Source organism: Octopus sinensis, linkage group LG9 (genome assembly GCF_006345805.1).
Source record: "Octopus sinensis linkage group LG9, ASM634580v1, whole genome shotgun sequence".
Classification (NCBI taxonomy): Eukaryota; Metazoa; Mollusca; class Cephalopoda; order Octopoda; family Octopodidae; genus Octopus; species Octopus sinensis.
The window spans coordinates 27,167,653-27,189,210 of NC_043005.1; the positions used below are offsets into that span (position 1 = coordinate 27,167,653).

The 21,558-nt window shown below is 40.4% G+C and overlaps 1 protein-coding gene across 1 annotated transcript in view; it reads left to right on the forward strand.

The window, feature by feature from the left end:
* Positions 1-21,558, forward strand: part of LOC115215924 (tyrosine--tRNA ligase, mitochondrial) — a 47,975-nt gene that overhangs the window by 14,056 nt on the left and 12,361 nt on the right. The window contains exons 3-12 of the mRNA XM_029785285.2: positions 1,004-1,154; positions 2,432-2,610; positions 3,540-3,641; positions 6,461-6,575; positions 7,370-7,447; position 8,703; positions 9,314-9,423; positions 9,917-10,015; positions 12,654-12,720; positions 15,657-15,845. Of these exons, the coding sequence (XP_029641145.1) occupies positions 1,004-1,154; positions 2,432-2,610; positions 3,540-3,641; positions 6,461-6,575; positions 7,370-7,447; position 8,703; positions 9,314-9,423; positions 9,917-10,015; positions 12,654-12,720; positions 15,657-15,845 (1,091 nt within the window). The remainder of the gene's footprint in view (positions 1-1,003; positions 1,155-2,431; positions 2,611-3,539; positions 3,642-6,460; positions 6,576-7,369; positions 7,448-8,702; positions 8,704-9,313; positions 9,424-9,916; positions 10,016-12,653; positions 12,721-15,656; positions 15,846-21,558) is intronic.

A 21,558-nucleotide genomic window follows, 5' to 3' on the forward strand; every position in this document is an offset into this window, starting at 1 on the left:
ACCTATCAATTCTAATGGCTGTCCCTTATACCACTCGCTAACCTACCAATTCCAATGGCTGTCCCTTATACCACTCGCTAACCTACCAATTCCAATGGCTGTCCCTTATAACACTCACTAATCTACCAATTCTAGTGACTCAACCTTGTACCATCACTAATCTATCGATTCCAGTGACTCTCCCTTGTACCATCATTAAACTTTCAATTCCAGTGATTCCATTCTACCATCACTAACCTATCAATTCCAGCGACTCTCCTTTATACCATCACTAACTTACCAATTCCAGTGACTCTTTCTTGTACCATTGCTAATCTACCCATTCCAGTGACTACTTTGTACCATCGCTAACCTACCAATTCTAGTGACTCTCCTTGTACCATCACTAATCTACCTCTTCCAGTGACTCTCCCTTATACTAGCACTAACCTATCAATTACAGTGACTCTTCCTCATACCATCGCTAATGTACCAATTCCAGTGACTCTCCCTTGCACCATTGCTAATGTACCAATTCCAGTAACTCTCCCTTGTACCCTCACTAATCTACCCATTCTAGTGACTGCCTTGTAACATTGCTACCCTACCAATTCCAGTGACTCTCCCTTATACCATTGCTGAACTACCAACTCCAATGACTCTCCCTTGTACCATCGTTCACCAACCAATTCCAGTGACTTTTCCTTGTACCATTGCTGACCTACAAATTCCAGTGACTCTCAGTTGTACTATTGCTAATCTACCAATTCCAGTGACTCTCCCTTGTACCATTGCTAATCTACCAACTCCAATGACTCTCCCTTGTACCATCGCTCACTAACTAATTCCAGTGACTCCCCTTGTACCATCGTTAATATACCAATTCCAGTGACTCTCCCTTCTACCATCACCAATCTACCAATTCCATTGACTCTCCCTATATATCATTACTAATGTACTGATTCTACTGACTGTTCTTTTGACTGTGTTAGAATGATGCATAATTTCTCTTCTCCATTTGCAGTTCTCCAGATTTGATGAAGAAATTACTCAGTGGCCCTCAGTGTATTTATTGTGGTTTCGATCCAACTGCCAGTAGTCTTCATGTTGGTAACCTTTTGGCTATCATAGCACTGTTACACAGTCAAAGAGTTGGACACCAACCGATTGCTGTGGTGGGTCTTTAATGTATTCTCCTTCTATTTGTTTGTGCATACGTGTGTGTATATTTTCATGTGTGCATGTATGTGTATGTATCTGGATATGTGTGAATCTGTATGTATGTTTGTTTGTGTGTGTGTGTGCATGTGTGTGTGAGTGTATGAGTTTGTGTATATGTCTGTATGTGTGATTGGATGTGTGGTGTGAGAGTGAGTATCCCATTCCTCTATTTGTGAGTGTTGGTATATTCTTTTTCATGTTATAACAGATTGTTATAATCAATCTTGTCTCTTGGCTGTTGACCTGTATGTGTGTGTGTGTGTGTATGTGTTTGTACACTTGCAGACATAGATGTGCAACTTCCAGTATGTTTGCTCTTCTATTCCTCATTGTCTACACACACATACGAGGGTGAGTCAAAAAGTAATGCCATTTTGTTTAGGACAGGTATAATTACCAACACAGGAACATGTATCATACATCAAAATGAAGCTGGTCCTCTGTGGATCACATCCATACTTCTCAACATAGTTACTGTTTCTCTCAATAGCAATGCTCCACCTTCGAATGAGAGCATGTAAAGTTCTGCCCTGTAAAATTCTGTTGACTGTTCTTTGATCCACTTCTTCACTGCAGTTTTCACTTCCTCGTCACTGGAATAATGTTTGACTCTCAAACCCTCTTTCATGGGGCCGAAGAGATGATAGTCTGAAGGCACTAAATCTGGTGAGTGTGGAGGTAGTAAAGAAGTAGCTCAAAGAACAGTCAACAGAATGTGATCGACAGAGGACCAGCTTCATTTTGATGTATGATACATGTTCCTGTGTTGGTAATTATACCTGTCCTAAACAAAATGGCATTACTTTTTGATTCACCCTCGTATTATCCACTTTATCCATTGTTTTGAACTGTATATGTACAATATATTTTTAATGCACTTTACAACTCTGACATTATGATATACACACACATATACTCTGCCCTATGGATTGAATTCTATGTCAAGTAATGTTTGCATTACATATATATTTTTATATACTTTGCAACTTTTACAGTACACACACACATACGTGTGTGTGTATATCTAACACTCTTGATGCTCTATTCTCCACTTTACTCTCTCTCCACTCTCACTTACCTTCAGAGAGTCTGAATAGAGGATCTTTATCGCAGACCCTCTATTCAGATCACAACCATTTTTGCCTAACCGTTCCCCTTCATCTACCAGTCTTCATTCTGTCACCTTGTACAGGGTACCCGCATGTCAACTGTAGTTTTTGTTGTTCTTCAGGTGGGTGGCTGCACGGCCAAGATAGGTGACCCCAGTGGTAGAAAGACAGACCGAGTGCCAATGGACAATGAGTTGATTGAAGAAAACAGTTCCAGTATCAAAGAGAGCTTACAAAGAATATTTGATAATCATCGTGACTTTCTGTGGAAACAGCCCAATAAAGAACTACCGGAACCTCTGTGAGTTGAACTTAGAAACTTGATTACTTTGTGTTGGCGTAGTTCATCATCATTATCATCATCATATGTCTGTCTTCCTTGCTGGCATAGGTTGGACAGTTTGACCAGAGCTGGCAAGCCCAAGGTCTGCCTTGGCATGGTTTCTATGGCTGGATGCCCTTCCTAACACCAACCACTTTACAGAGTGTTCAGGATGCGTTTTCATGAGGCACCAGCACCGTTGAGGTAATCACATAACTTGCAAAACAAAGGCTCCTCAACTGAGACAGGGTGTGGCTTTGTGCCAAACAATGAGAGATTAAACAGTGGTTAGGGCAGTGGACTCGCAGTTGTAAGATCGCGGTTTCGATTCCCAGACCGGATGTTGTGAATGTTTATTGAGTGAAAATGCCTAACGCACCACGAGGCTCCGGCAGGGGGTGGTGGCGATCCCTGTTGTACTCTTTCACCACAACATTCTCTCACTCTTTCTTCTGTTGGCCTGCTTGCTTAGCCAGTGGGGTGGTGCCATTTGAAGGCTAAAACAATGTGAAGTGCATTGTGACCAGCGATGTGTAGCAACATCTGATAGCCTGGTTGGTCACATGATCACATGATCATCATTGTGGAGTTTATTGAAGCAGATTTTCTATGGTCAAGACACCTTTCCTGTCACCAATCCTTACCTGTTTCCAAGCAAGGAAATAGTTGAGCCACAGCCAGAGATGTTCTTGTAGAATATTGGAAATCAATGACACTGCTTGTATAACAGTGACACTCATTTACAACTATAACACAATGTCAAGGCAAGGAGACACACACATACACGCACACACACACGTATATTGTTAATAATGTGTATGACTATTTTATCGTTTTCATATCTTTGTCATAATGTTGTATATTTCTTGGAAAACATAATGAATTTCCAAATGTGATTTCTTCTACAGAATCCTTAACAATGAAGAATGGTACGCAAATCTCAATGTTATTGATTTTCTTGCGAAATATGGCCGATCTTTCCGACTAGCTGATATGCTGTCGAAACACAGGTAAATATTAGTCATTTTATATATATGGGGGTGTGTGTATGTGTGTGTCTCAATTAATTCCACCAACCCTTCATAATTCTTTGTTAACTTTTGTAATATTTCGCTTTCCTCTCTTGTCATATCACATTATCTTATATTACAAGCAATATCTCACTCAGTATATATATATATATATATATATATGATGTTTGTTTGGTGTTGTTTGGTTGGGAGCTGACTCTTCTCCATCAGGTGATACCCGTCTGTTAAGATTGAGGGCATCACCATCATTGGATGCCCTTGAAGGTGCAACGTGATCAGAGACAGGACTCGGCAAAGCAGGGACTGGACCTACATCCACAGGTATACCATTAAGTCTGGTTCCCTGGGGAAGAGGAACCCTGGTGCAGTTAATTGTAAATTCCATAGTCTTTTCAAATGGCTAATAATGTGTGCGCGCGCCGCTACTACACACATTGGAAAGCATTGTACAACCAAGCACTAAAGAAGATCTTTCCTCTTCCATGAAACAAAGCTGTTCCCGCTGGACGTCAACCCAGTATTTCTAAGCTACGGAACGAGTGATTTATTGTAAGGTTATCTCCCTAGACAGATTGCCTTCACTATGGCTAAGGAGCCCTTTCTACCCCATGCTATGATGGACTGTGAAGTCTGGCGTAGCATAGTAAATTCCATTGTCTTGACCACGGTCGAACAATGATGATGATATATATGTACGTGTGTATGTGTGTATATATATATATGTATATATATATATCATCATTATCATCGTTTAACGTCCGTTCTCCATGCTAGCATGGGTTGGACGGTTCGACCGGGGATCTGAGAAGCCAGAAGGCTGCACCAGGGTCCAGTCTTATCTGGCAATGTTTCTACAGCTGGATGCCCTTCCTAACGCCAACCACTCCGTGAGTGTAGTGGGTGCTTTTTACGTGCCACCTGCACAGGTGCCAGGCGAGGCTGGCAACGGCCACGGTCGGATTGGTGTATTTTACGTGCCACCGGCACGGAAGCCAGTCGAAACGGCACTGGCATCGGCCACGAGTCGGATAGTGCTTTTTACGTACCACCAGACCAGGGATCCTGGCTGGTTCAATTCGATTTTGATTTCGCTTGCCCCAACATGTCTTCGCATATCATCATCATCATCATCATCGTTTAACGTCCGCTTTCCATGCTAGCATGGGTTGGACGGTTCAACTGGGGTCTGGCAAGCCCGAAGGCTGCACCAGGCCAGTCAGATCTGGCAGTGTTTCTACAGCTGGATGCCCTTCCTAACGCCAACCACTCCGAGAGTGTAGTGGGTGATTTTATGTGCCACCGACACAGGTGCCAGACGAGGCTGGCAGACGGCCACGCTCGGATGGTGTTTTTTTTTTATGTGCCACCGACACAGGTGCCAGACGAGGCTGGCTGACGGCCACGCTCGGATGGTGTTTTCTTATGTGTCACCGACACAGGTGCCAGACGGGGCTGGCGGACGGCCACGCTCGGATGGTGTTTGTTATGTGCCCTCAGCACGGAGGCCAGTCGTTGCGGTACTGGCTACGATCACGTTCGGATGGTTTTCTTATGTGCCACCGGCACTGGTACCACAAGGATACAAATTCCATATATATACAAATATATACAAATTCCATATATATATATATATATATATATATCAATAATTAAATATATTCTGTTAGAATATTATACATTGAATTTATAATGAGTGCTCTTTGTATAAAATGTCAAAAATATTAATACTATACAGTATTTAGACATTAATACGAGCGATTATATATACTGTATTTTGAAATAATAGCATGAAATTCAATATAAAAAAAATCCTCATGAAGATATATATGTCTCAAATAGTATTGCATAAAAAAAAAGATATATTTTTAATATAATATTATTTTAGACATATATATCTTCATGAGGATTTTTTTTTTATATTGAATTTCATACTATTATTTCAAAATACAGTATATATATATATATTACAGATTGGTCAACATATAATTTTTTAAATGTCAAATATTTCCCTGATGATATTTTGCTCGTAACCTGTAAATGCAGATTTATTGCACAAATTTGTAATTTATTGAATGAGTACAAATTGAAACAATTGTAGAAATGAATGATTATCATTTTATTAATAAATAATTATTAAGCTTCAACTCTCCATTTTCTTCTCTTAATTGAATATGGATTATATATACTTAGCGGTTCGGCAAAAGAGACCGATAGAATAAGTACTGGGCTTACAAAGAATAAGTTCCGGGGTCGATTTGTTCGACTAAAGGCGGTGCTCCAGCATGGCCGCAGTCAAATGACTGAAACAAGTAAAAGAGTAAAAGAGTATATATATATATCGTGGCACTCTGTCGATTACGACGAGGGTTCCAGCTGATCTGATGAATTGAACAGCCTGCTCGTGAAATTAATGTGCAAGTGGCTGAGCACTCCGCAGACATGTGTACCCTTAACGTAGTTCTCAGGGAGATTCAGCATGACACAGAGTGTGGCAAGGCTGACTCCTTCTTTGAAATACAGGTACAACAGAAACAGGAAGAAAGAGTGCAAGAAAGTTGTGGTGAAAGGCTTTGATTGGACTAAGTCTACAGTGGAAGACTCTTGCCCAAAGTGCTACAGATTGGGTTTGGAAGCAAACTTTTCATCCATACTGCCATCTCTCTTATTTTACAAATCTCATACATACATACATACATATATGTATATGTCTGTGTGTGTACATACATGTGTAGACACACATGCACTCTCATTCACACACACACGCACATAATAGAACTTGGTATTAATTTTCCTTCCAGTGTGAAGAGTCGTTTGTCAAGTCCTGAAGGAATGAATTTTACAGAGTTTACTTACCAAATGTTCCAGTCTTTTGATTGGTTAACTTTACACAAACATTACAATTGTTCCATTCAGGTAATCCTATATTATTATTATTATCATCATCACCATCATCATCATTATTATTATTAAGGCAAGTGGTCTGGCAGAATTGTTAGTACACTGGACGAAATGCTTGGCAGTATTTCACCCATTGCTACCTGAAACAGAAAAAAAAAATGGCATTTTATGAACTTCATAGAAATACAAAATTTTTTTATGCATCTTTATATGTTTATTTTTTATTAACCTTTGAAATCGAGGAAACTTTTCTACTGCACCCTGAATATACATACTCTCTTTTTTTTACTCTTTTACTTGTTTCAGTCATTTGACTGCGGCCATGCTGGAGCACCGCCTTTAGTCGAGCAAATCGACCCCAGGACTCATTCTTTGTAAGCCCAGTACTTATTCTTTCGGTCTCTTTTGCCGAACCGCTAAGTGACGGAGATGTAAACACACTAGCATCGGTTGTCAAGCAATGCTAGGGGGACAAACACAGACACACAAACACATATATATATATATATATACATATACGACAGGCTTCTTTCAGTTTCCGTCTACCAAATCCACTCACAAGGCTTTGGTTGGCCCGGGGCTATAGCAGAAGACACTTGCCCAAGATGCCACGCAGTGGGACTGAACCCGCACCCATGTGGTTGGTTAGCAAGCTACTTACCACACAGCCACTCCTCCATACATACATACACGTATACATCTTTTGTAGTTTTCTTAACTCATTATTGTCTTCCATGCCTAATTATGTTAACGAGTTCAGTTGCAGAGTAATCAACTGAATCGTTCTAGAATGTTTTCTTCTGTTACAGATTGGTGGCAACGACCAACTTGGTAATATAGTTGCTGGTTATGAATTTATTAGTCAAATGACTGACGAGAAAGTATTGGTGAGTTGTTGTCACACACTTTCTGTTGTTTTTGTTGTAATTATGAGGTAACGAACGAGTAGAATCGTTAAAGCTCGTCAGACAAACTGTTTGATGACGTTTCTTCCAGGTTTTTACATTCTGAGTTCAAATTCTGCCAAGGTTAACTTTGCCTTTCGTCTCTTTGAGGTCAATAAAATACAGTACCTGTAACATGGGGTACGGGGCGGAGGGAGGAGGGGGTCGATACACTTGACTTGAAATAGATACTCTACTTGAAATAGATACCTTTAAACCCTGCAACAGATGGCGTCCCATTCAGGAGAAGGAATAGTGTTGTGATTTTGGTTACTTATATGTCATGGGTCCTAGGGGTTGAGAATTAAAAAAATCTAAAAGTTGCTGTTATCGCTGTGATGGCATGTGGCTAAATGGTTACGGCATTCAGCTCGCAATTATAAGGTTGAGAGTTCAATTCCCAACGGCGAATTGTGTCCTTGAGTAAGGTACTTCATTTCCGCTGCCCCAGTCCGCTCATTTTTGCCAACTGATTTGGTTGAGTTGAGCCAACTCAACTAATTCTCTCCCCTGCTAAACGCGAGTTCCATGCTGCTCTTTTACAAGGCACTGCTCTTTCCCATACCCCTGCATTCTCTCATACACTAACCTCTCCTTCTCCTCCTCATCATCATCGTCGTTTAACGTCCACTTTCCATGTTGGCATGGGTTGGATGGTTTGACTGAGGATTGGCAAGCCAGGAGGCTGCACCAGGCTCCAGTCTGATCTGGCAAAATTTCTACAGCTGGATGCCCTTCCTAACTCCGACATGAGGACCAGTCCGGCGGTCCTGGCAATGACCACGCTCAAAAGGTGTTTTTTATGTGCCACCTGCACAGGAGTCAGTCTGGAGGCACTGGCAACGACCATGCTTGAATGTTGTTTTTCACGTGCTGGTGGCACGTGAAATGTGCCAATTAGGCAATGCTGGCAACAATCACGCTCAAATGGTGCTTTTTACATGCCACCAGCATGCGAGCCAATCCATGGCCCTGGCAATGATCATACTCAGATGGTACTTTTAATGTTCCACTGGCATAGGACACGGGTTATGGTCTCACTCTGCTTGTCAGGTCTTCTGAAGCACAGCATATCTCCAAAGGTCTCGGTCACTAGTGTCATTGCCTCAGTAAGGCCTAATTTTCGAAGGTTGTGCTTCTCCACCTCATCCCACGTCTTCCTGGGTCTACCTCTTCCACAGGTTCCCTCCACTGTTAGGGTGTGACACTTTTTCACACAGCTGTCCTCATTCATTCGCAACACATGACCATACCAGCACAGTCATCTCTCTTGCACATCACATCTGATGCTTCTTAAATCCAACTTTTCTCTCAGGGCATTTACACTCTGTCGTGTATGCACAACCAACCCCAATTTTCTTATGGAGTTTGTTATCTTTCAAGCTGCATGGCAGCCTCAATAGTGCTGGTGGCATGAAAAGAGCATCCAGTCCATGCTGTGAAGTGGTTGGCATTAGGAAGGGCATCCAGCTGTAGAAACCATGTCAGAGCAGTGAACTAGAGTACGGTGTAGTTTGTGGACCCATTGGATCCTGTCAAAACTGTGCAACCAATGCTAGCATGAAACATATGCATTAAATGATGTTGAGGATAATGATACACACACACACACATACAAATTATAGCTATTATTACAATACAATAGTATTATTTTCCAGCATTAAGCACCGTAAAAGTTGAATTATAAATACGGTATTAACTTATAAACCTTTTATATACTTGGTAATATCTTATGCTTACAAAATGAAATATTGTGTCCTTGTTAGTCATTAATTAATATATGTCTTGGTATAAAATGTTTATTGCAAGGTCTCACCATACCACTGCTAACCACAACTACTGGAGATAAACTGGGAAAATCTGCTGGGAACACAGTTTGGTTGAATGCTGATAAAACCTCACCTTTTGATCTTTATCAGGTGAGCTCTACACTTTGTTAATGTTGTTGTTATTGTAATGTCGTTGCTGTTAAGTAATGCTGATCACGTGGTGTTTATTACATAAGGATGATGTATTAGGTTGTTCCGAAATTAATGGCCGATTTCAGAAACATAATTTTATTCTGGAAAAATTAACAATAGAAATGTTTTGATTAGTCAGAGTATGAGCCGTGAACATCTACGCTCCTCTGCCATTGATCAATGAGATTATTTACGCCTCGTTGATAAAACCTCACCTTTTGATCTTTATCAGGTGAGCCATACATTTTGCTAATGTTGTTGTTATTGTAATGTCGTTGCTGTTAAGTAATGCTGATCACGTGATGTTTATTACATAAAGATGACATATTATAAATTATGTTGAATAATGTCAATCATATTTTATCAAGTAAAATCATGGGACATTAGTAGAGGGGTTTATGTTATGTTGTTTTGTTGTTTAATATTACATTATGTTTTGTTTATTTTTCAGTATTTTTTGAACCAACCTGATGCAGATGTTGAAAGATTGTTAAAACTTTACACATTTCTCAGTAATGAACATATTGAAAACATCATGGAAGAACAACGAGTGAGTGTTGTTCTCTTTGTTTATGTATTTCTGTGGTTGTTAAACCCTTGGTTACCTTCTGATCAAGCAGGCCTATGATCAGAAATGCACAAGCCACAATTTAAAGAAATAAAGGTATAATTTGAAGGAGACTTAACTACTATTTCTAGCAGATCAACTGATCGTTTAAATCAGAGAAGAACTGAAAGTGTTTTAACCCTTTAGTGTTCACATTATTCTGCTAAAATTAATGTTTTTTCATCCACACTGTTTTGAACTAATCATGCATTATCTTGTAGCTATGAGATTTTGATGGGGTAGCTGTTAATTTTTAAAATGATATTGTAGGGTTGGTGTGAGAGACCAGATCTGGCCAGTTTGACTATAAAACAGGCTGAATACTTTTGGCCGGATATGGCCGATTTAAATGCTAAAGGGTTAAAAGCTGTTGCGGAGATGCATCTTGAATAACAAAAATAACAAACCTTTAGTTTTATTAACCAAAACCTTGTGAATGGATTTGATTGATGGAAAGTGTATACCAAATTATTAGTTTTCAGTTGCTACTTGTGGACTGTGTTATAAAGTGTCATCTAAGAGACCTGGGTTCAATTTCTGTCAAGTACTCTGTACATAGATTAGTGGTCAATATGTTAACCCTTTCATTACTGTATTTATTTTGAGATGCTCTGTGTTCTTTTCAATTACTTTAAATATAATAAAGAATTCAGTAAAATAATTTAGTTATCATTTAGATAGTGTTAGGAACATAAATTGTGACTAAGGTTTGGTGAAAGATTTTAATACGGAACTTTTGAAAACAAGACATTTGTACTCAGAGCCAGAGCCATTTTCAGCCAGGTTGGTATCAAAAGGGTTAAGAATTGTTTCTCTGTTATATATTTTAAGAATTGGGTCTCTATTATGTATTTTAACCCTTTTGTTACAGTATTTCTGTTGAGATGCTCTGTGTTTCTTTCAATTAGTTGTCACTAAGCTGGTGTTAGGAACATAAATTGTGACTAAGGTTTGTGGAAGATTTTAATTCAAGACTTATTGAAACAAGATATTTATACTACAGAGCCAGAAGTGGTTTCAGCCATGTTAGTATCGGAAGGGTTAAAGTATCAGTTAAGACAATGTTTCTTGAAGGTGAGGCTCTGTGAGTATTGAAAATAGAGACAAACAAATTGCCATGTTGAATGGTTGAAATGGCTTTTAGCTATTTTGTGTCCAGTAGCATAGTGAAGAAAGAATTGCATAGATACAAATTATATTTTGTGAATTTACTCTTTTACATGTTTCAGTAATTTGAATGTGGCCATGCTGGAGCACCGCCTTTAGTTGAAGAAATCAACCCCAGGACTTATCATTTGTAAGCCGAGTACTTATTCTAGCGGTCTCTTTTGCCAAACCACTAAGATCTGGGGACATAAACACACCAACATCAGTTGTCTAGCGATGGTGGGAGGGAGGACAAAGACACACACACATAAATATATATACATATATATAAGACTGGCTTCTTTCAGTTTCCATCTACCAAATCCAATCACATAGCTTTGGCCAGCCCAAGTCTATAGTAGAAGACACTTGCCCAAGGTACCACGTAGTGGGACTGAACCCCGAACCATGTGGTTGGGAAGGAAGCTTCTTACCACACAGCCACTCCTGCGCTTATTTGTTAATAAAGAGAGGTGGGGTGGGGAAAGGACAAACAATTCATTATTTTTGGTAGGGATGGGGAAGGGTTTTTTGGGTTTGTCAGTCTGAGAACCACAATACAAGAAAGCAAGGTTTCAATTCCTACTAGGTACTCATTTAAGTTTGCTTTTTATGTATAATTTTCAAATGAGAAACTGCCTTCAGTCTCAGAGTTTCTGGAAAGGATCACAAATATTCTTTCTCTGAATATGTCTTTTAAAAATAGGAAAACTCAACATAAGAATTTACAGACTTTAGAGAGAACATGAAATAATTTTTTCTAGAACAATGTATCTCGAAGCACCTAAAACTGTAAATAATAGTTTACAAAAACTGGGATCCACTATTGCAAACGAGGAAAATTTGAACCCCAATCAATCAAACCTGTGCTCAAAGATATTCCAGCCATGGCCATCTTGTTTATTCAAATATATCTAGGACTACATTATGTAATGTGTCCTAGAGGGTAAGTTTGTAGTTTGAGGGAGATCTAACTATTATTTCTAGCAGGTCATATGACCAATTAGAAGTTCCTGTGTTAGCTTATGTACAGTAGTTGTTGCTGTTAGTTTGTTCCTGGCCAGTCTTGATTAAGCAGACACAATCAGAGGTAATCTGACCATGACCATCTCATCTGTAATGCATTTCATTTATACTATATTTTTTCTAATGTGTTTTTCCTTTTTTAAAGGCCGTTGGGTATTATATGAGGGACATATGGTTGCTATTTCTAACAGATTGAGTCACCTTGTGGAGGCTCTATTGTTCTGTTGCTGCTTTGTGTGTGTGTGTGTGTGTGTGTGTTGTTAGTGATAGCAATATGTAATGTAGTTATTGATTGTTTAATACACAGAAATATTGCTATAATTAATAAAATGTGATAAATGAAATACGAAAGCATTAAAACATTAATTAATTAATAATTAATGTCCTGAAATATTTTGTTAATTCACAGGCCAAACCACATGAAAGAATTGGTCAGAGAACTCTTGCTGAACAAGTGGTCTTGTTGGTACATGATGGTGACTACAGTTCTTTACTTATTAAGTACACACTTACACACACATGCACGTGCGCACGGGCGCACACACACACACACCACATACATTCACACACATCATCATCATTTTGAAGTCCACTTTTCCATGCTTTTATGGGTCACACAGATTTTCTATGGCCAGATGCCCTTCCTGTCATCAACCCTCACTTCTTTTCATGCAAGGTTACATTTCCCCATGGCCAGACATGTTTTCACAGCATATTGGGAATGAAGGACACTGCTTGTATGTTGGTGACACTCATTTACGACTAACATGCAACACACCGAGACCTCTGGAGATATGCTGCGATTGAGAAGACCCGGTAAGTAAAGTGAGATCATAACTGTAGATCACCAGTGTTTCATAACCAGCCCATTTAAAAAGCACCTTTGAATTGTCAGGCAACATGCCATGCTTGAGGAGACTTATTGAGTCAAGTAAAATCAAAATCAAAAGATCAGAAATGAAATCACAATCAAATGGAAATTGTAGTTGTGGCTGTTAGCAGTGCTGGTGGCACGCAATAAGCACCATTTATACGTGGGTCGTTGCCAGAGCCATCTGACTGGCTCCCTGTGCCAGTTGCACGTAAAAAGTACCATCTGAACGTGGTCGATGCCAGCATGGAAAACGGATGTTAAATGATGATGATGATAATAACACACACACACAGATATATATATATATATATATATACACACACGATGGGCTTCTTTCAGTTTCTTATTTCTTTACTGCCCACAAGGGGCCACACACAGAGGGGACAAACAAGGGCAGACAAAGGCATTAAGTCAACTACATCGACCCCACTATGTAACTGGTACTTATTTAATTGACCTCAAAAGGATGAAAGGCAAAGTCAACCTCGGCAGAATTTGAACTCAGAATGTAGCGGCAGACGAAATACCACTAAGCATTTCGCCTGGCGTGTTAATGTTTCTGCCTGCTCGCCACCTTTTTTTAGTTTCTGTCTACCAAATCTACTTCACAAAGCTTTGGTTAGCCCAAGGCTATAGTTGAAGAAACTTGCTCATGGTACGATGGGGGAAGGGGGTGCTGGATTTGGCAGAACTGTTAGAACATTGGGAAAAAATGCCTTGTGATATTTGTTCCAGCTCTTAATATTCCGAGTTCAAATCCAGCCACGGTCAGTTTTGTCTTTCATTCCTATGGGGGATGGTGGGGGTCAATAAAATGTAATACATTTAGTCGGGCCAATGATATCAACTAACCCCCTGCCCCACTACCTCCTCTCAAGTCTTCTGGTTTGTGCCTAAAGTGGTAACCACCACCATCTTCATCATCATCATCCTTTAATGTCCATTGTCCATGCTGGCATGGGTTGGACAGTTTGACTAGAGTTTCCAAGCTGGGGAGCTGTACCAGACTCCGGTCTCATTTGGCATGGTTTCTACAGCTGGATGCCCTTCCTAATGCCAACCACTCCACAGAGTGTAATGGATGCTTTTACATGGTGGTGATGGTGGTGGTGGTGGCACTTAGTGGCATTCTGTCCAATTTTTACTTTCTGTGTTCAAATGTTGCCGAGATCGACTTTGCCTTTCATCCTTTTGAGGACAATAAAATAAGTAACAGCTGAGCACTGTGGGGCGGTTTCGATGTAATCAACTCATTCCATCCCTCGAAATTGCTGGCCTTGTGCCTCAAGGTTCAGTGCTTGGGCCCTTGTTGTTCTTAGTCTTCATAAATGACTTGCCCGACGACCTCACGCAACACACCCTTCTATTTGCCGACGATATCAAACTGGTCGCTCCTCGCGGTAATATAGAGGATCTTCGTCGATGCCTCCACCAAATTTGGAAGTGGTCTAACGATTGGGACCTGTGTCTGAACGTGTCAAAGTGCTGTCATCTGCCTGTCGGCTCTACTCCTGCAACTCAACTTGATTTCGAGCTGGGTCGTCTGCTGCTGGAGAGGACCGATCAGGTAAAGGACCTAGGTATCTTGGTGGATTCCTCCTTTTCGCCTTCGGCCCAGTGCGTCCATGCTGCCAACAAAGCACGCGGAATTCTGTTCTTGATTCGACGGTCATTCGGAATGCTCACAGCAGCCATATTCCTACCACTCTATGTCACGCTGGTGAGACCCATATTGGAGTATGGGATTCAAGCCTCTTCTCCTTATCTCCTCAAAGACATACAGCATCTCGAAAGAGTCCAGAAGCTGGCTACCTGCATGGTTCATGGTCTCAAAAATTTGTCCTACGAAGAAAGGCTGAGGACGCTCGACCTTTATTCTCTTGAAAAACGCCGCCGCCGTAGTGATCTCATTCTCGCCCACAACATCATAAGCGGAAAGTGTAACCTCTCGAAAGAGCTGTTCTTCACTCCTGCTCCAGAGCGTCGGCTGCGGGGTCATTCCGAAAAGCTCTACCTGCAACGATTTCATCTCAATCGAAGGAGAGGAGCTTTCTCCGTCCGGGTTGCGGATCCGTGGAACAAGCTGCCAGACGAGATGGTAAAGATGCCGACGACCGCTTTGTTCAAAGCCTCCCTGGACCTCAAGTGGCCTGAACTCTTTACATGAACACCACCCTGTACTTAACTCCATGTCCCCCTACATGGCCTTGCTATTTGCTTTTGAGCCAAATTAACTAACTAACTAACTAACATATTTGAAACTATTATTATTATTATTGTTATTATTCACCAGTTAATGTCCATTGTCCTTGCTGGCATGGATTGGAAGGTTTGACCAGAGTTGGCAAGCTGGGGATCTGCACCAGACACTGGTCTGATTTGACATGGTTTCTATGGCTGGATGCCCTTCCTAATGCCAACCTGCCAACCACTCCACAGAGTGTAATGGGTGCTTTTACGTGGCTTTTACTTTTTCCTAGATTCCAAACACAGCGGAAAGTCGAATAAACATTTGTATTATATTTGGAATATTTGTAGAATCTGGTTTAAAGATGGCCAAACGCTGGACAGAAGCCTTCTTCACCAATAACACAGATGTTCTTAGCAGACTCTCAGAATCTGAAATAACCGAACTCTTTCGAAGTGCAGCCACATGTCGCATGTTGTTGGAACCAGGAATGACAGTTCTGGAGACGTGTATGAAAGCCAACTGTTTTGACCGGGAAGGTTAGTTGCTTTTTATCATCATCATCATCATCATCATCATCAGTGTTATTGTCATCATTGTCCTCCTCATCATCATTATTGTCATCATGATTGTTGCACTTGTCATCATCACCATTGATGTCATCGCTGTCATCATTATGATCATCAGAACAAACACCTGGATCATTATTGTCTGTGCCACTTACTCCAGCCTCTTCATCATCATTTCTAATTTCAATACTGTCATCACTGCAACTGCCAGCATCATCATCATCATCATTATCATAATCTTGGCAGACTCTCAGAATCTGAAATAACCGAACTCTTTCAAAATGACTCGTAAAAGCACCATCCGTTTGTGGCCATTTGCCAGCTCTGTCTGGCACCTGTGCAGGTGGCACGTAAAAAGCACCCACTACACTCACGGAGTGGTTGGCGTTAGGAAGGGCATCCAGCCGTAGAAACACTGCCAGATCTGACTGGAGCCTGATGCAGCCTTCTGGCTTCACAGACCCCAGTTGAACCGTCTAACCAATGCTAGCATGGAAAGCGGACGCTAAATGATGAGGATGATGATGATGATGATCTTCACTACCAACACTACCACCATATCATTACCACCACCACCACCACCACCACTGCCACTGCCACCCTCATTGCCACTGTTGCCATATTTTGGCAGCTTTGTGCTTTCTCAGTTGCCTTGACATTATCTTGCCAGTTGCTATTTTGAATGAGAACAGGACAGTGTCTGATGTGTATACAGCTCTTCTTCACTATTTAAAAAAAAAAAAAATCTTCGTTTTTGTCTTGCCTCTGTCTGTCTTAGCTGCTTGGTCATCAACACCACCATCACAACTTTCTATCACCACCAGTTTCTGTACATTTTCCATACCAGCTGCATTGGATGGGTTCTCATAGTCTACTTCTCATTGTCGGTTCTCAGTCTGTTTCATTTGTCGTTGCTACTTCCCTAGATGAGTCACGGGACTATTTCTCACTCATGTATTTCATTTCTCACACGTTTCATGATTTCCTGTGGCTTGATGTGTTTTCTCTTGTTTAATCACTTTACAACGTTTTTCTGGGTATTTTTTATTGCAGAACCGGCACTAGAGAAGTTGTCATGTCCCCGACAAAGCTAAAGCGAGGTACCTCTTGACCCTTTGTCATCTGCACTAGTTTCTCAACCATTTTACAGAATATACTGGATGCCGTTTGTCATGGCACCAGCACCAATGAAGTTATCTTGTACCTATTTCTTTACTACCCACAAGGGGCTAAACACAGAGAGGACAAGCAAGGACAGACAAACGGATTAAGTCGATTATATCGACCCCAGTGCGTAACTGGTACTTAATTTATCGACCCCGAAAGGATGAAAGGCAAAGTCGACCTCGGCGGAATTTGAACTCAGAACAGAGTGGCAAACGAAATACTGTTAAGCATTTTGCCCGGCGTGCTAACGTTTCTGCCAGCTCTCCGCCTTATCTTGTACCGCATTAGACTAAGAAGGCATGACATGAGAACACGAATAGGAAAGAGACTGAGGTGAGAGGAAGAGTCAGGAAGGAGTGACAATATGATGGATGGACAGAATAATGAGGTGGGGAGAGAGAGATGAACAGTAATGGAGGTAGACAGTGGTAAGACTGAGTGATAAAGGAATGTGTTGGGTATAAACAGATTCAATGGAATCTATTAAAAATAAGCCAAGTCTTTGTGGTGGATGAAATAAGGATGATGGTGGTGGGGATTGGATACTTACAGCTGCAATATAATTCCTTGTTACTGTGTATGTGTGTGAGAGAGGGAGAGAAAGAGATGGGAAGGTCAGACAAAGCCAGTGCCATCTGTAGTTTCACAAGGCAGTATGGTACAGTGAATGGGTGAAATTTATTGCCATCATCCATGCCGGTGACACGTAAAAAGCACCATCCAATCATGGTCGATGCCAGCTCCTCTGGCCCCTGTGTTGGTGGCATGTAAAAAGCACCCACTTCACTCTCATAGTGGTTGGCATTGGAAGGGCATCCAGCTGTAGAAACACTGCTAGATCAGATTGGGGTCTGGTGCAGCCTCCTAGCTTCCCAGACCCCAGTCGAACCGTCCAACTCATGCCAGCATGGAAAACGGACGTTAAACGATGATGATGATCTCTCGTTTCATTAACAACATAATACAGTGGATAGAAAGAAAGAGAGGAACAGTGTTTCATGTGTGTGTATATATATAGGTGCAGGAGTGGCTGCGTGGTAAGTAGCTTGCTTACCAACCACATGGTTCTGGGTAGAGTCCAACTGCATGGCACCTTGGGCAAGTGTCTTCTACTATAGCCTCGGGCTGACCAAAGTCTTGTGAATGAATTTGGTAGGCAAAAACTGAAAGAAGCCTGTCGTACATATGTGTGTGTGTATATATATATATATATGTATGTATGTGTTTGTCACCCCACCATCATTTGACAATCGATGTTAGTGTGTTTACGTCCCCATAACTTAGTGGTTTGGCAAAAGAGACTAATAGAATAAGTACTAGGCTTACAAAGAATAAGTCCTGCGGTCGATTTGCTCGACTAAAGGCAGTGCTCCAGCATGGCCGCAGTCAAATGACTGAAACAAGTAAAAGAGTATATGTATGTATTTGAGGGAGATGAGATGGGAAGGAGGAGAGAAGATGAGAGAATATCAAAAAGCAGGTGAGGTAGTGGATGTAGATACACTTTACTGAGACTAGGCTTCTGCACAGTTTCTATCTACTAAATTCCACTCATCATCATATTGATCATATCATGGCTGTGTCATAAGACCCTTCCCCAAAGTGTTACAGGTGGAATAAAACCCCAAAAGCACCTGGGTACTTCAACACAAGCAGCTTAACTATTCAGCCATATCTGGTAGCATAAACAATTTTTTTCTTTTCATCCCAACCTCTGCTTGGCAGAAAAAGGAAAATTTGATCTCTTAACAGGGTTTAAACTAAGAACATGAAGGGCCATAAGTAAATACCACCAGGCATTTTCTTTGTTGCTCTTATTCAACCATTCTTATTAATATCACAACCTAATATATCTCTCTTCCTTTACTTGTTTTCAGTCATTTTGATTGCAGCCATGCTGGAGCACCGCCTTTAGTCGAGCAAATCGACCCCAGGACTTATTCTTTGTAAGCCCAGTACTTATTCTATCAGTCTCTTTTGCCGAACTGCTAAGTGACGGGGACGTAAACACACCAGAATCGGTTGTCAAGCAATGCACAGACACACAAACATACACACATACATATATATATATATATATATATATAATATATATATATATACATATATACAACAGGCTTCTTTCAGTTTCCGTCTACCAAATCCACTCACAAGGCATTGGTCGGCCCGGGGCTATAGCAGAAGACACTTGCCCAAGATGCCACGCAGTGGGACTGAACCCGGAACCATGTGGTTGGTTAGCAAGCTACTTACCACACAGCCACTCGTTAATAAAAGAAATCTATGTGTATATATATGTATAAATGTATGTATGTATATGTGTGTGTGTGTGTATACACACTCACACACACACACACACAGTGATACCTCGCAGTATGAGTTTAATTCGTTGCATGACCGAGCTCGTTTTACGATTTACTCAATTCACAAATCAATTTACCCCATTGAAATTAACTAAAATATAATTAATCCGTTCCAGCTCCACCAAAACCACTCAAATATAATTTTTTATGGGTTTTGAAACAGAATAGGTGTAGTTACAAGTAAAATGACAATTATAAAAAAGGGAATGCAAAAGAAATATCTAAACTGGTTTTATTAACTGAATTACCTTAAAGATGGGACGATTTGTGTACTCGTACTGCGGATTACCGCTCGTACTTCAAGACAAAAATTCACACAAGTCTCGGCTCCTACGGCAAATTACTCGTAAAATGGGGCACTCGTACTGTATATTGATAAGTCTCTTGTCTAAAAATAAACAGTTGATTTTAGAAATCACTACGCAAGAGTTACCTCCCTTGAAATATATGCTCCCTTTATAAATTCGCCATCCTCTCCTTTATTTACTCAGCTTATTTCTCGACAATATTCTTGATTAATTTATGCTATATTTCCACTTGCAGATTGTGTGTGTGTTTGACCTGGATAGTTAGCCAAGTAATATAGAAAAGTGTAATACCCAGTGACTGGTGTTGCAGTATAATTGTAAACTGCTATAAAAACAAAACGAGATGCCTTCGAGAGAGGCATCAAACTCCTAGTTCAGGCTCTCAAAGTCATGGAGAGAGTCCTAGCACAATTACAGTTTGGTTCTGTGTTTGGGAGAAGTACCTCAGATGTAATCTGCTGGTGAGGCGACTGTGGGAGAAATACGTGGCTGAGAGTAAACCGTTATTTCTGGCTTTTGTTGATTTGGAAAAGGTCTTTGACAGTGTATCACATACAATAATCTGGTGTGTCACATACAACAATCTTGTGATGAATGGTTTGTGAGAAATATACAAGCCTTGTACAAAAAGATGCAGTAAGTAAATGACCTCAGTAAGTAAATGACCTCAGTTATGAATTTAGCAAGAGAGTTGGAGTCCATCAAAGCTCAATTTTGTCTTCTCCTATTCATCAAAGTCCTACAGACCATCCCAGAAGAGTTGTCCATGGGAATTCTTATATACTGTAGTTCAATCTACAGGGGAATTAGAGAGGAAATTCTGGGCATGGATGCTAAAGCTAGAATTTAGAAGTCTTAAGGTAAACTTTGCAAAGACTAAGGTTTCGGTGAACAGGAAAGAAGACAGGGCTTGGATATCATGAGGGTATCATCAGGAAAATGGCTTAACTTGATATGCTGAGAAGCAGATTGATGGACACACAAACAAAGTGTTGTAAACTTGTAGCAGACTAACAAACAAAAAAAAACCCATATGTGACAGATGCTCTGGAGTAGTGCATACTACGAACACACTGGAACTAGATTTTATTAAACCATTAACACCCAAATTTCTTCATCCATATTTTTTGCCTTTGCCAGGTGTCTTAGGAGTTAAAATAATATTTGGTATTCAAATTTTCTTCATATGTGAATTATTTTGGAAATTATGGTAAATTTTTCGAAAAGCCCCAAATGGGGTGGGGTCGCTGAAAACAAGCATATTTATCCTTTTCTATCCAATTGCAATAATAAACATATTAGTTATTTTGAAACTATAGAATGAAATGCGAATGTAATATCAATGAATGATACAGATGGGAAATGCAAAACAAAAAAAAAGTTATCAAAAGAGTCAATAATTTTGTAGTTCAAAAATTGCAATTTATGACATAAAATGTCCACTAGAAAGAGCCAGAACTAATAAAGACAAATTTTAACTCCTAAATATTCTTTTCTACTCTAGGCATAAGGTCTGAAATTTTTGGGGGAAGGAGGCCAGTCGATTAGATTGACCCCAGCACGCAACTGGTATTTAATTTATCGATTCTGAAAGGATCAAAGCAAAGTCAACCTCAGCAGAATTTGAACTCAGAATGTAAAGATAGAAGAAATACCGCTAAGCATTTCACCCAATGTGCTAACAGTTCTGCCAGCTCGCCACCTTTTTTAATTACTAAATATTGTTAAACACACCTCTGCAAATGCAATGTACTTTAGCTATTCACTTTAAATACAAGGAACAACCAGCAGTGAGACTGTTTTTAGCAGATCCCCAAATGGGGCTCACGGCAGGCAAGGGGTTAA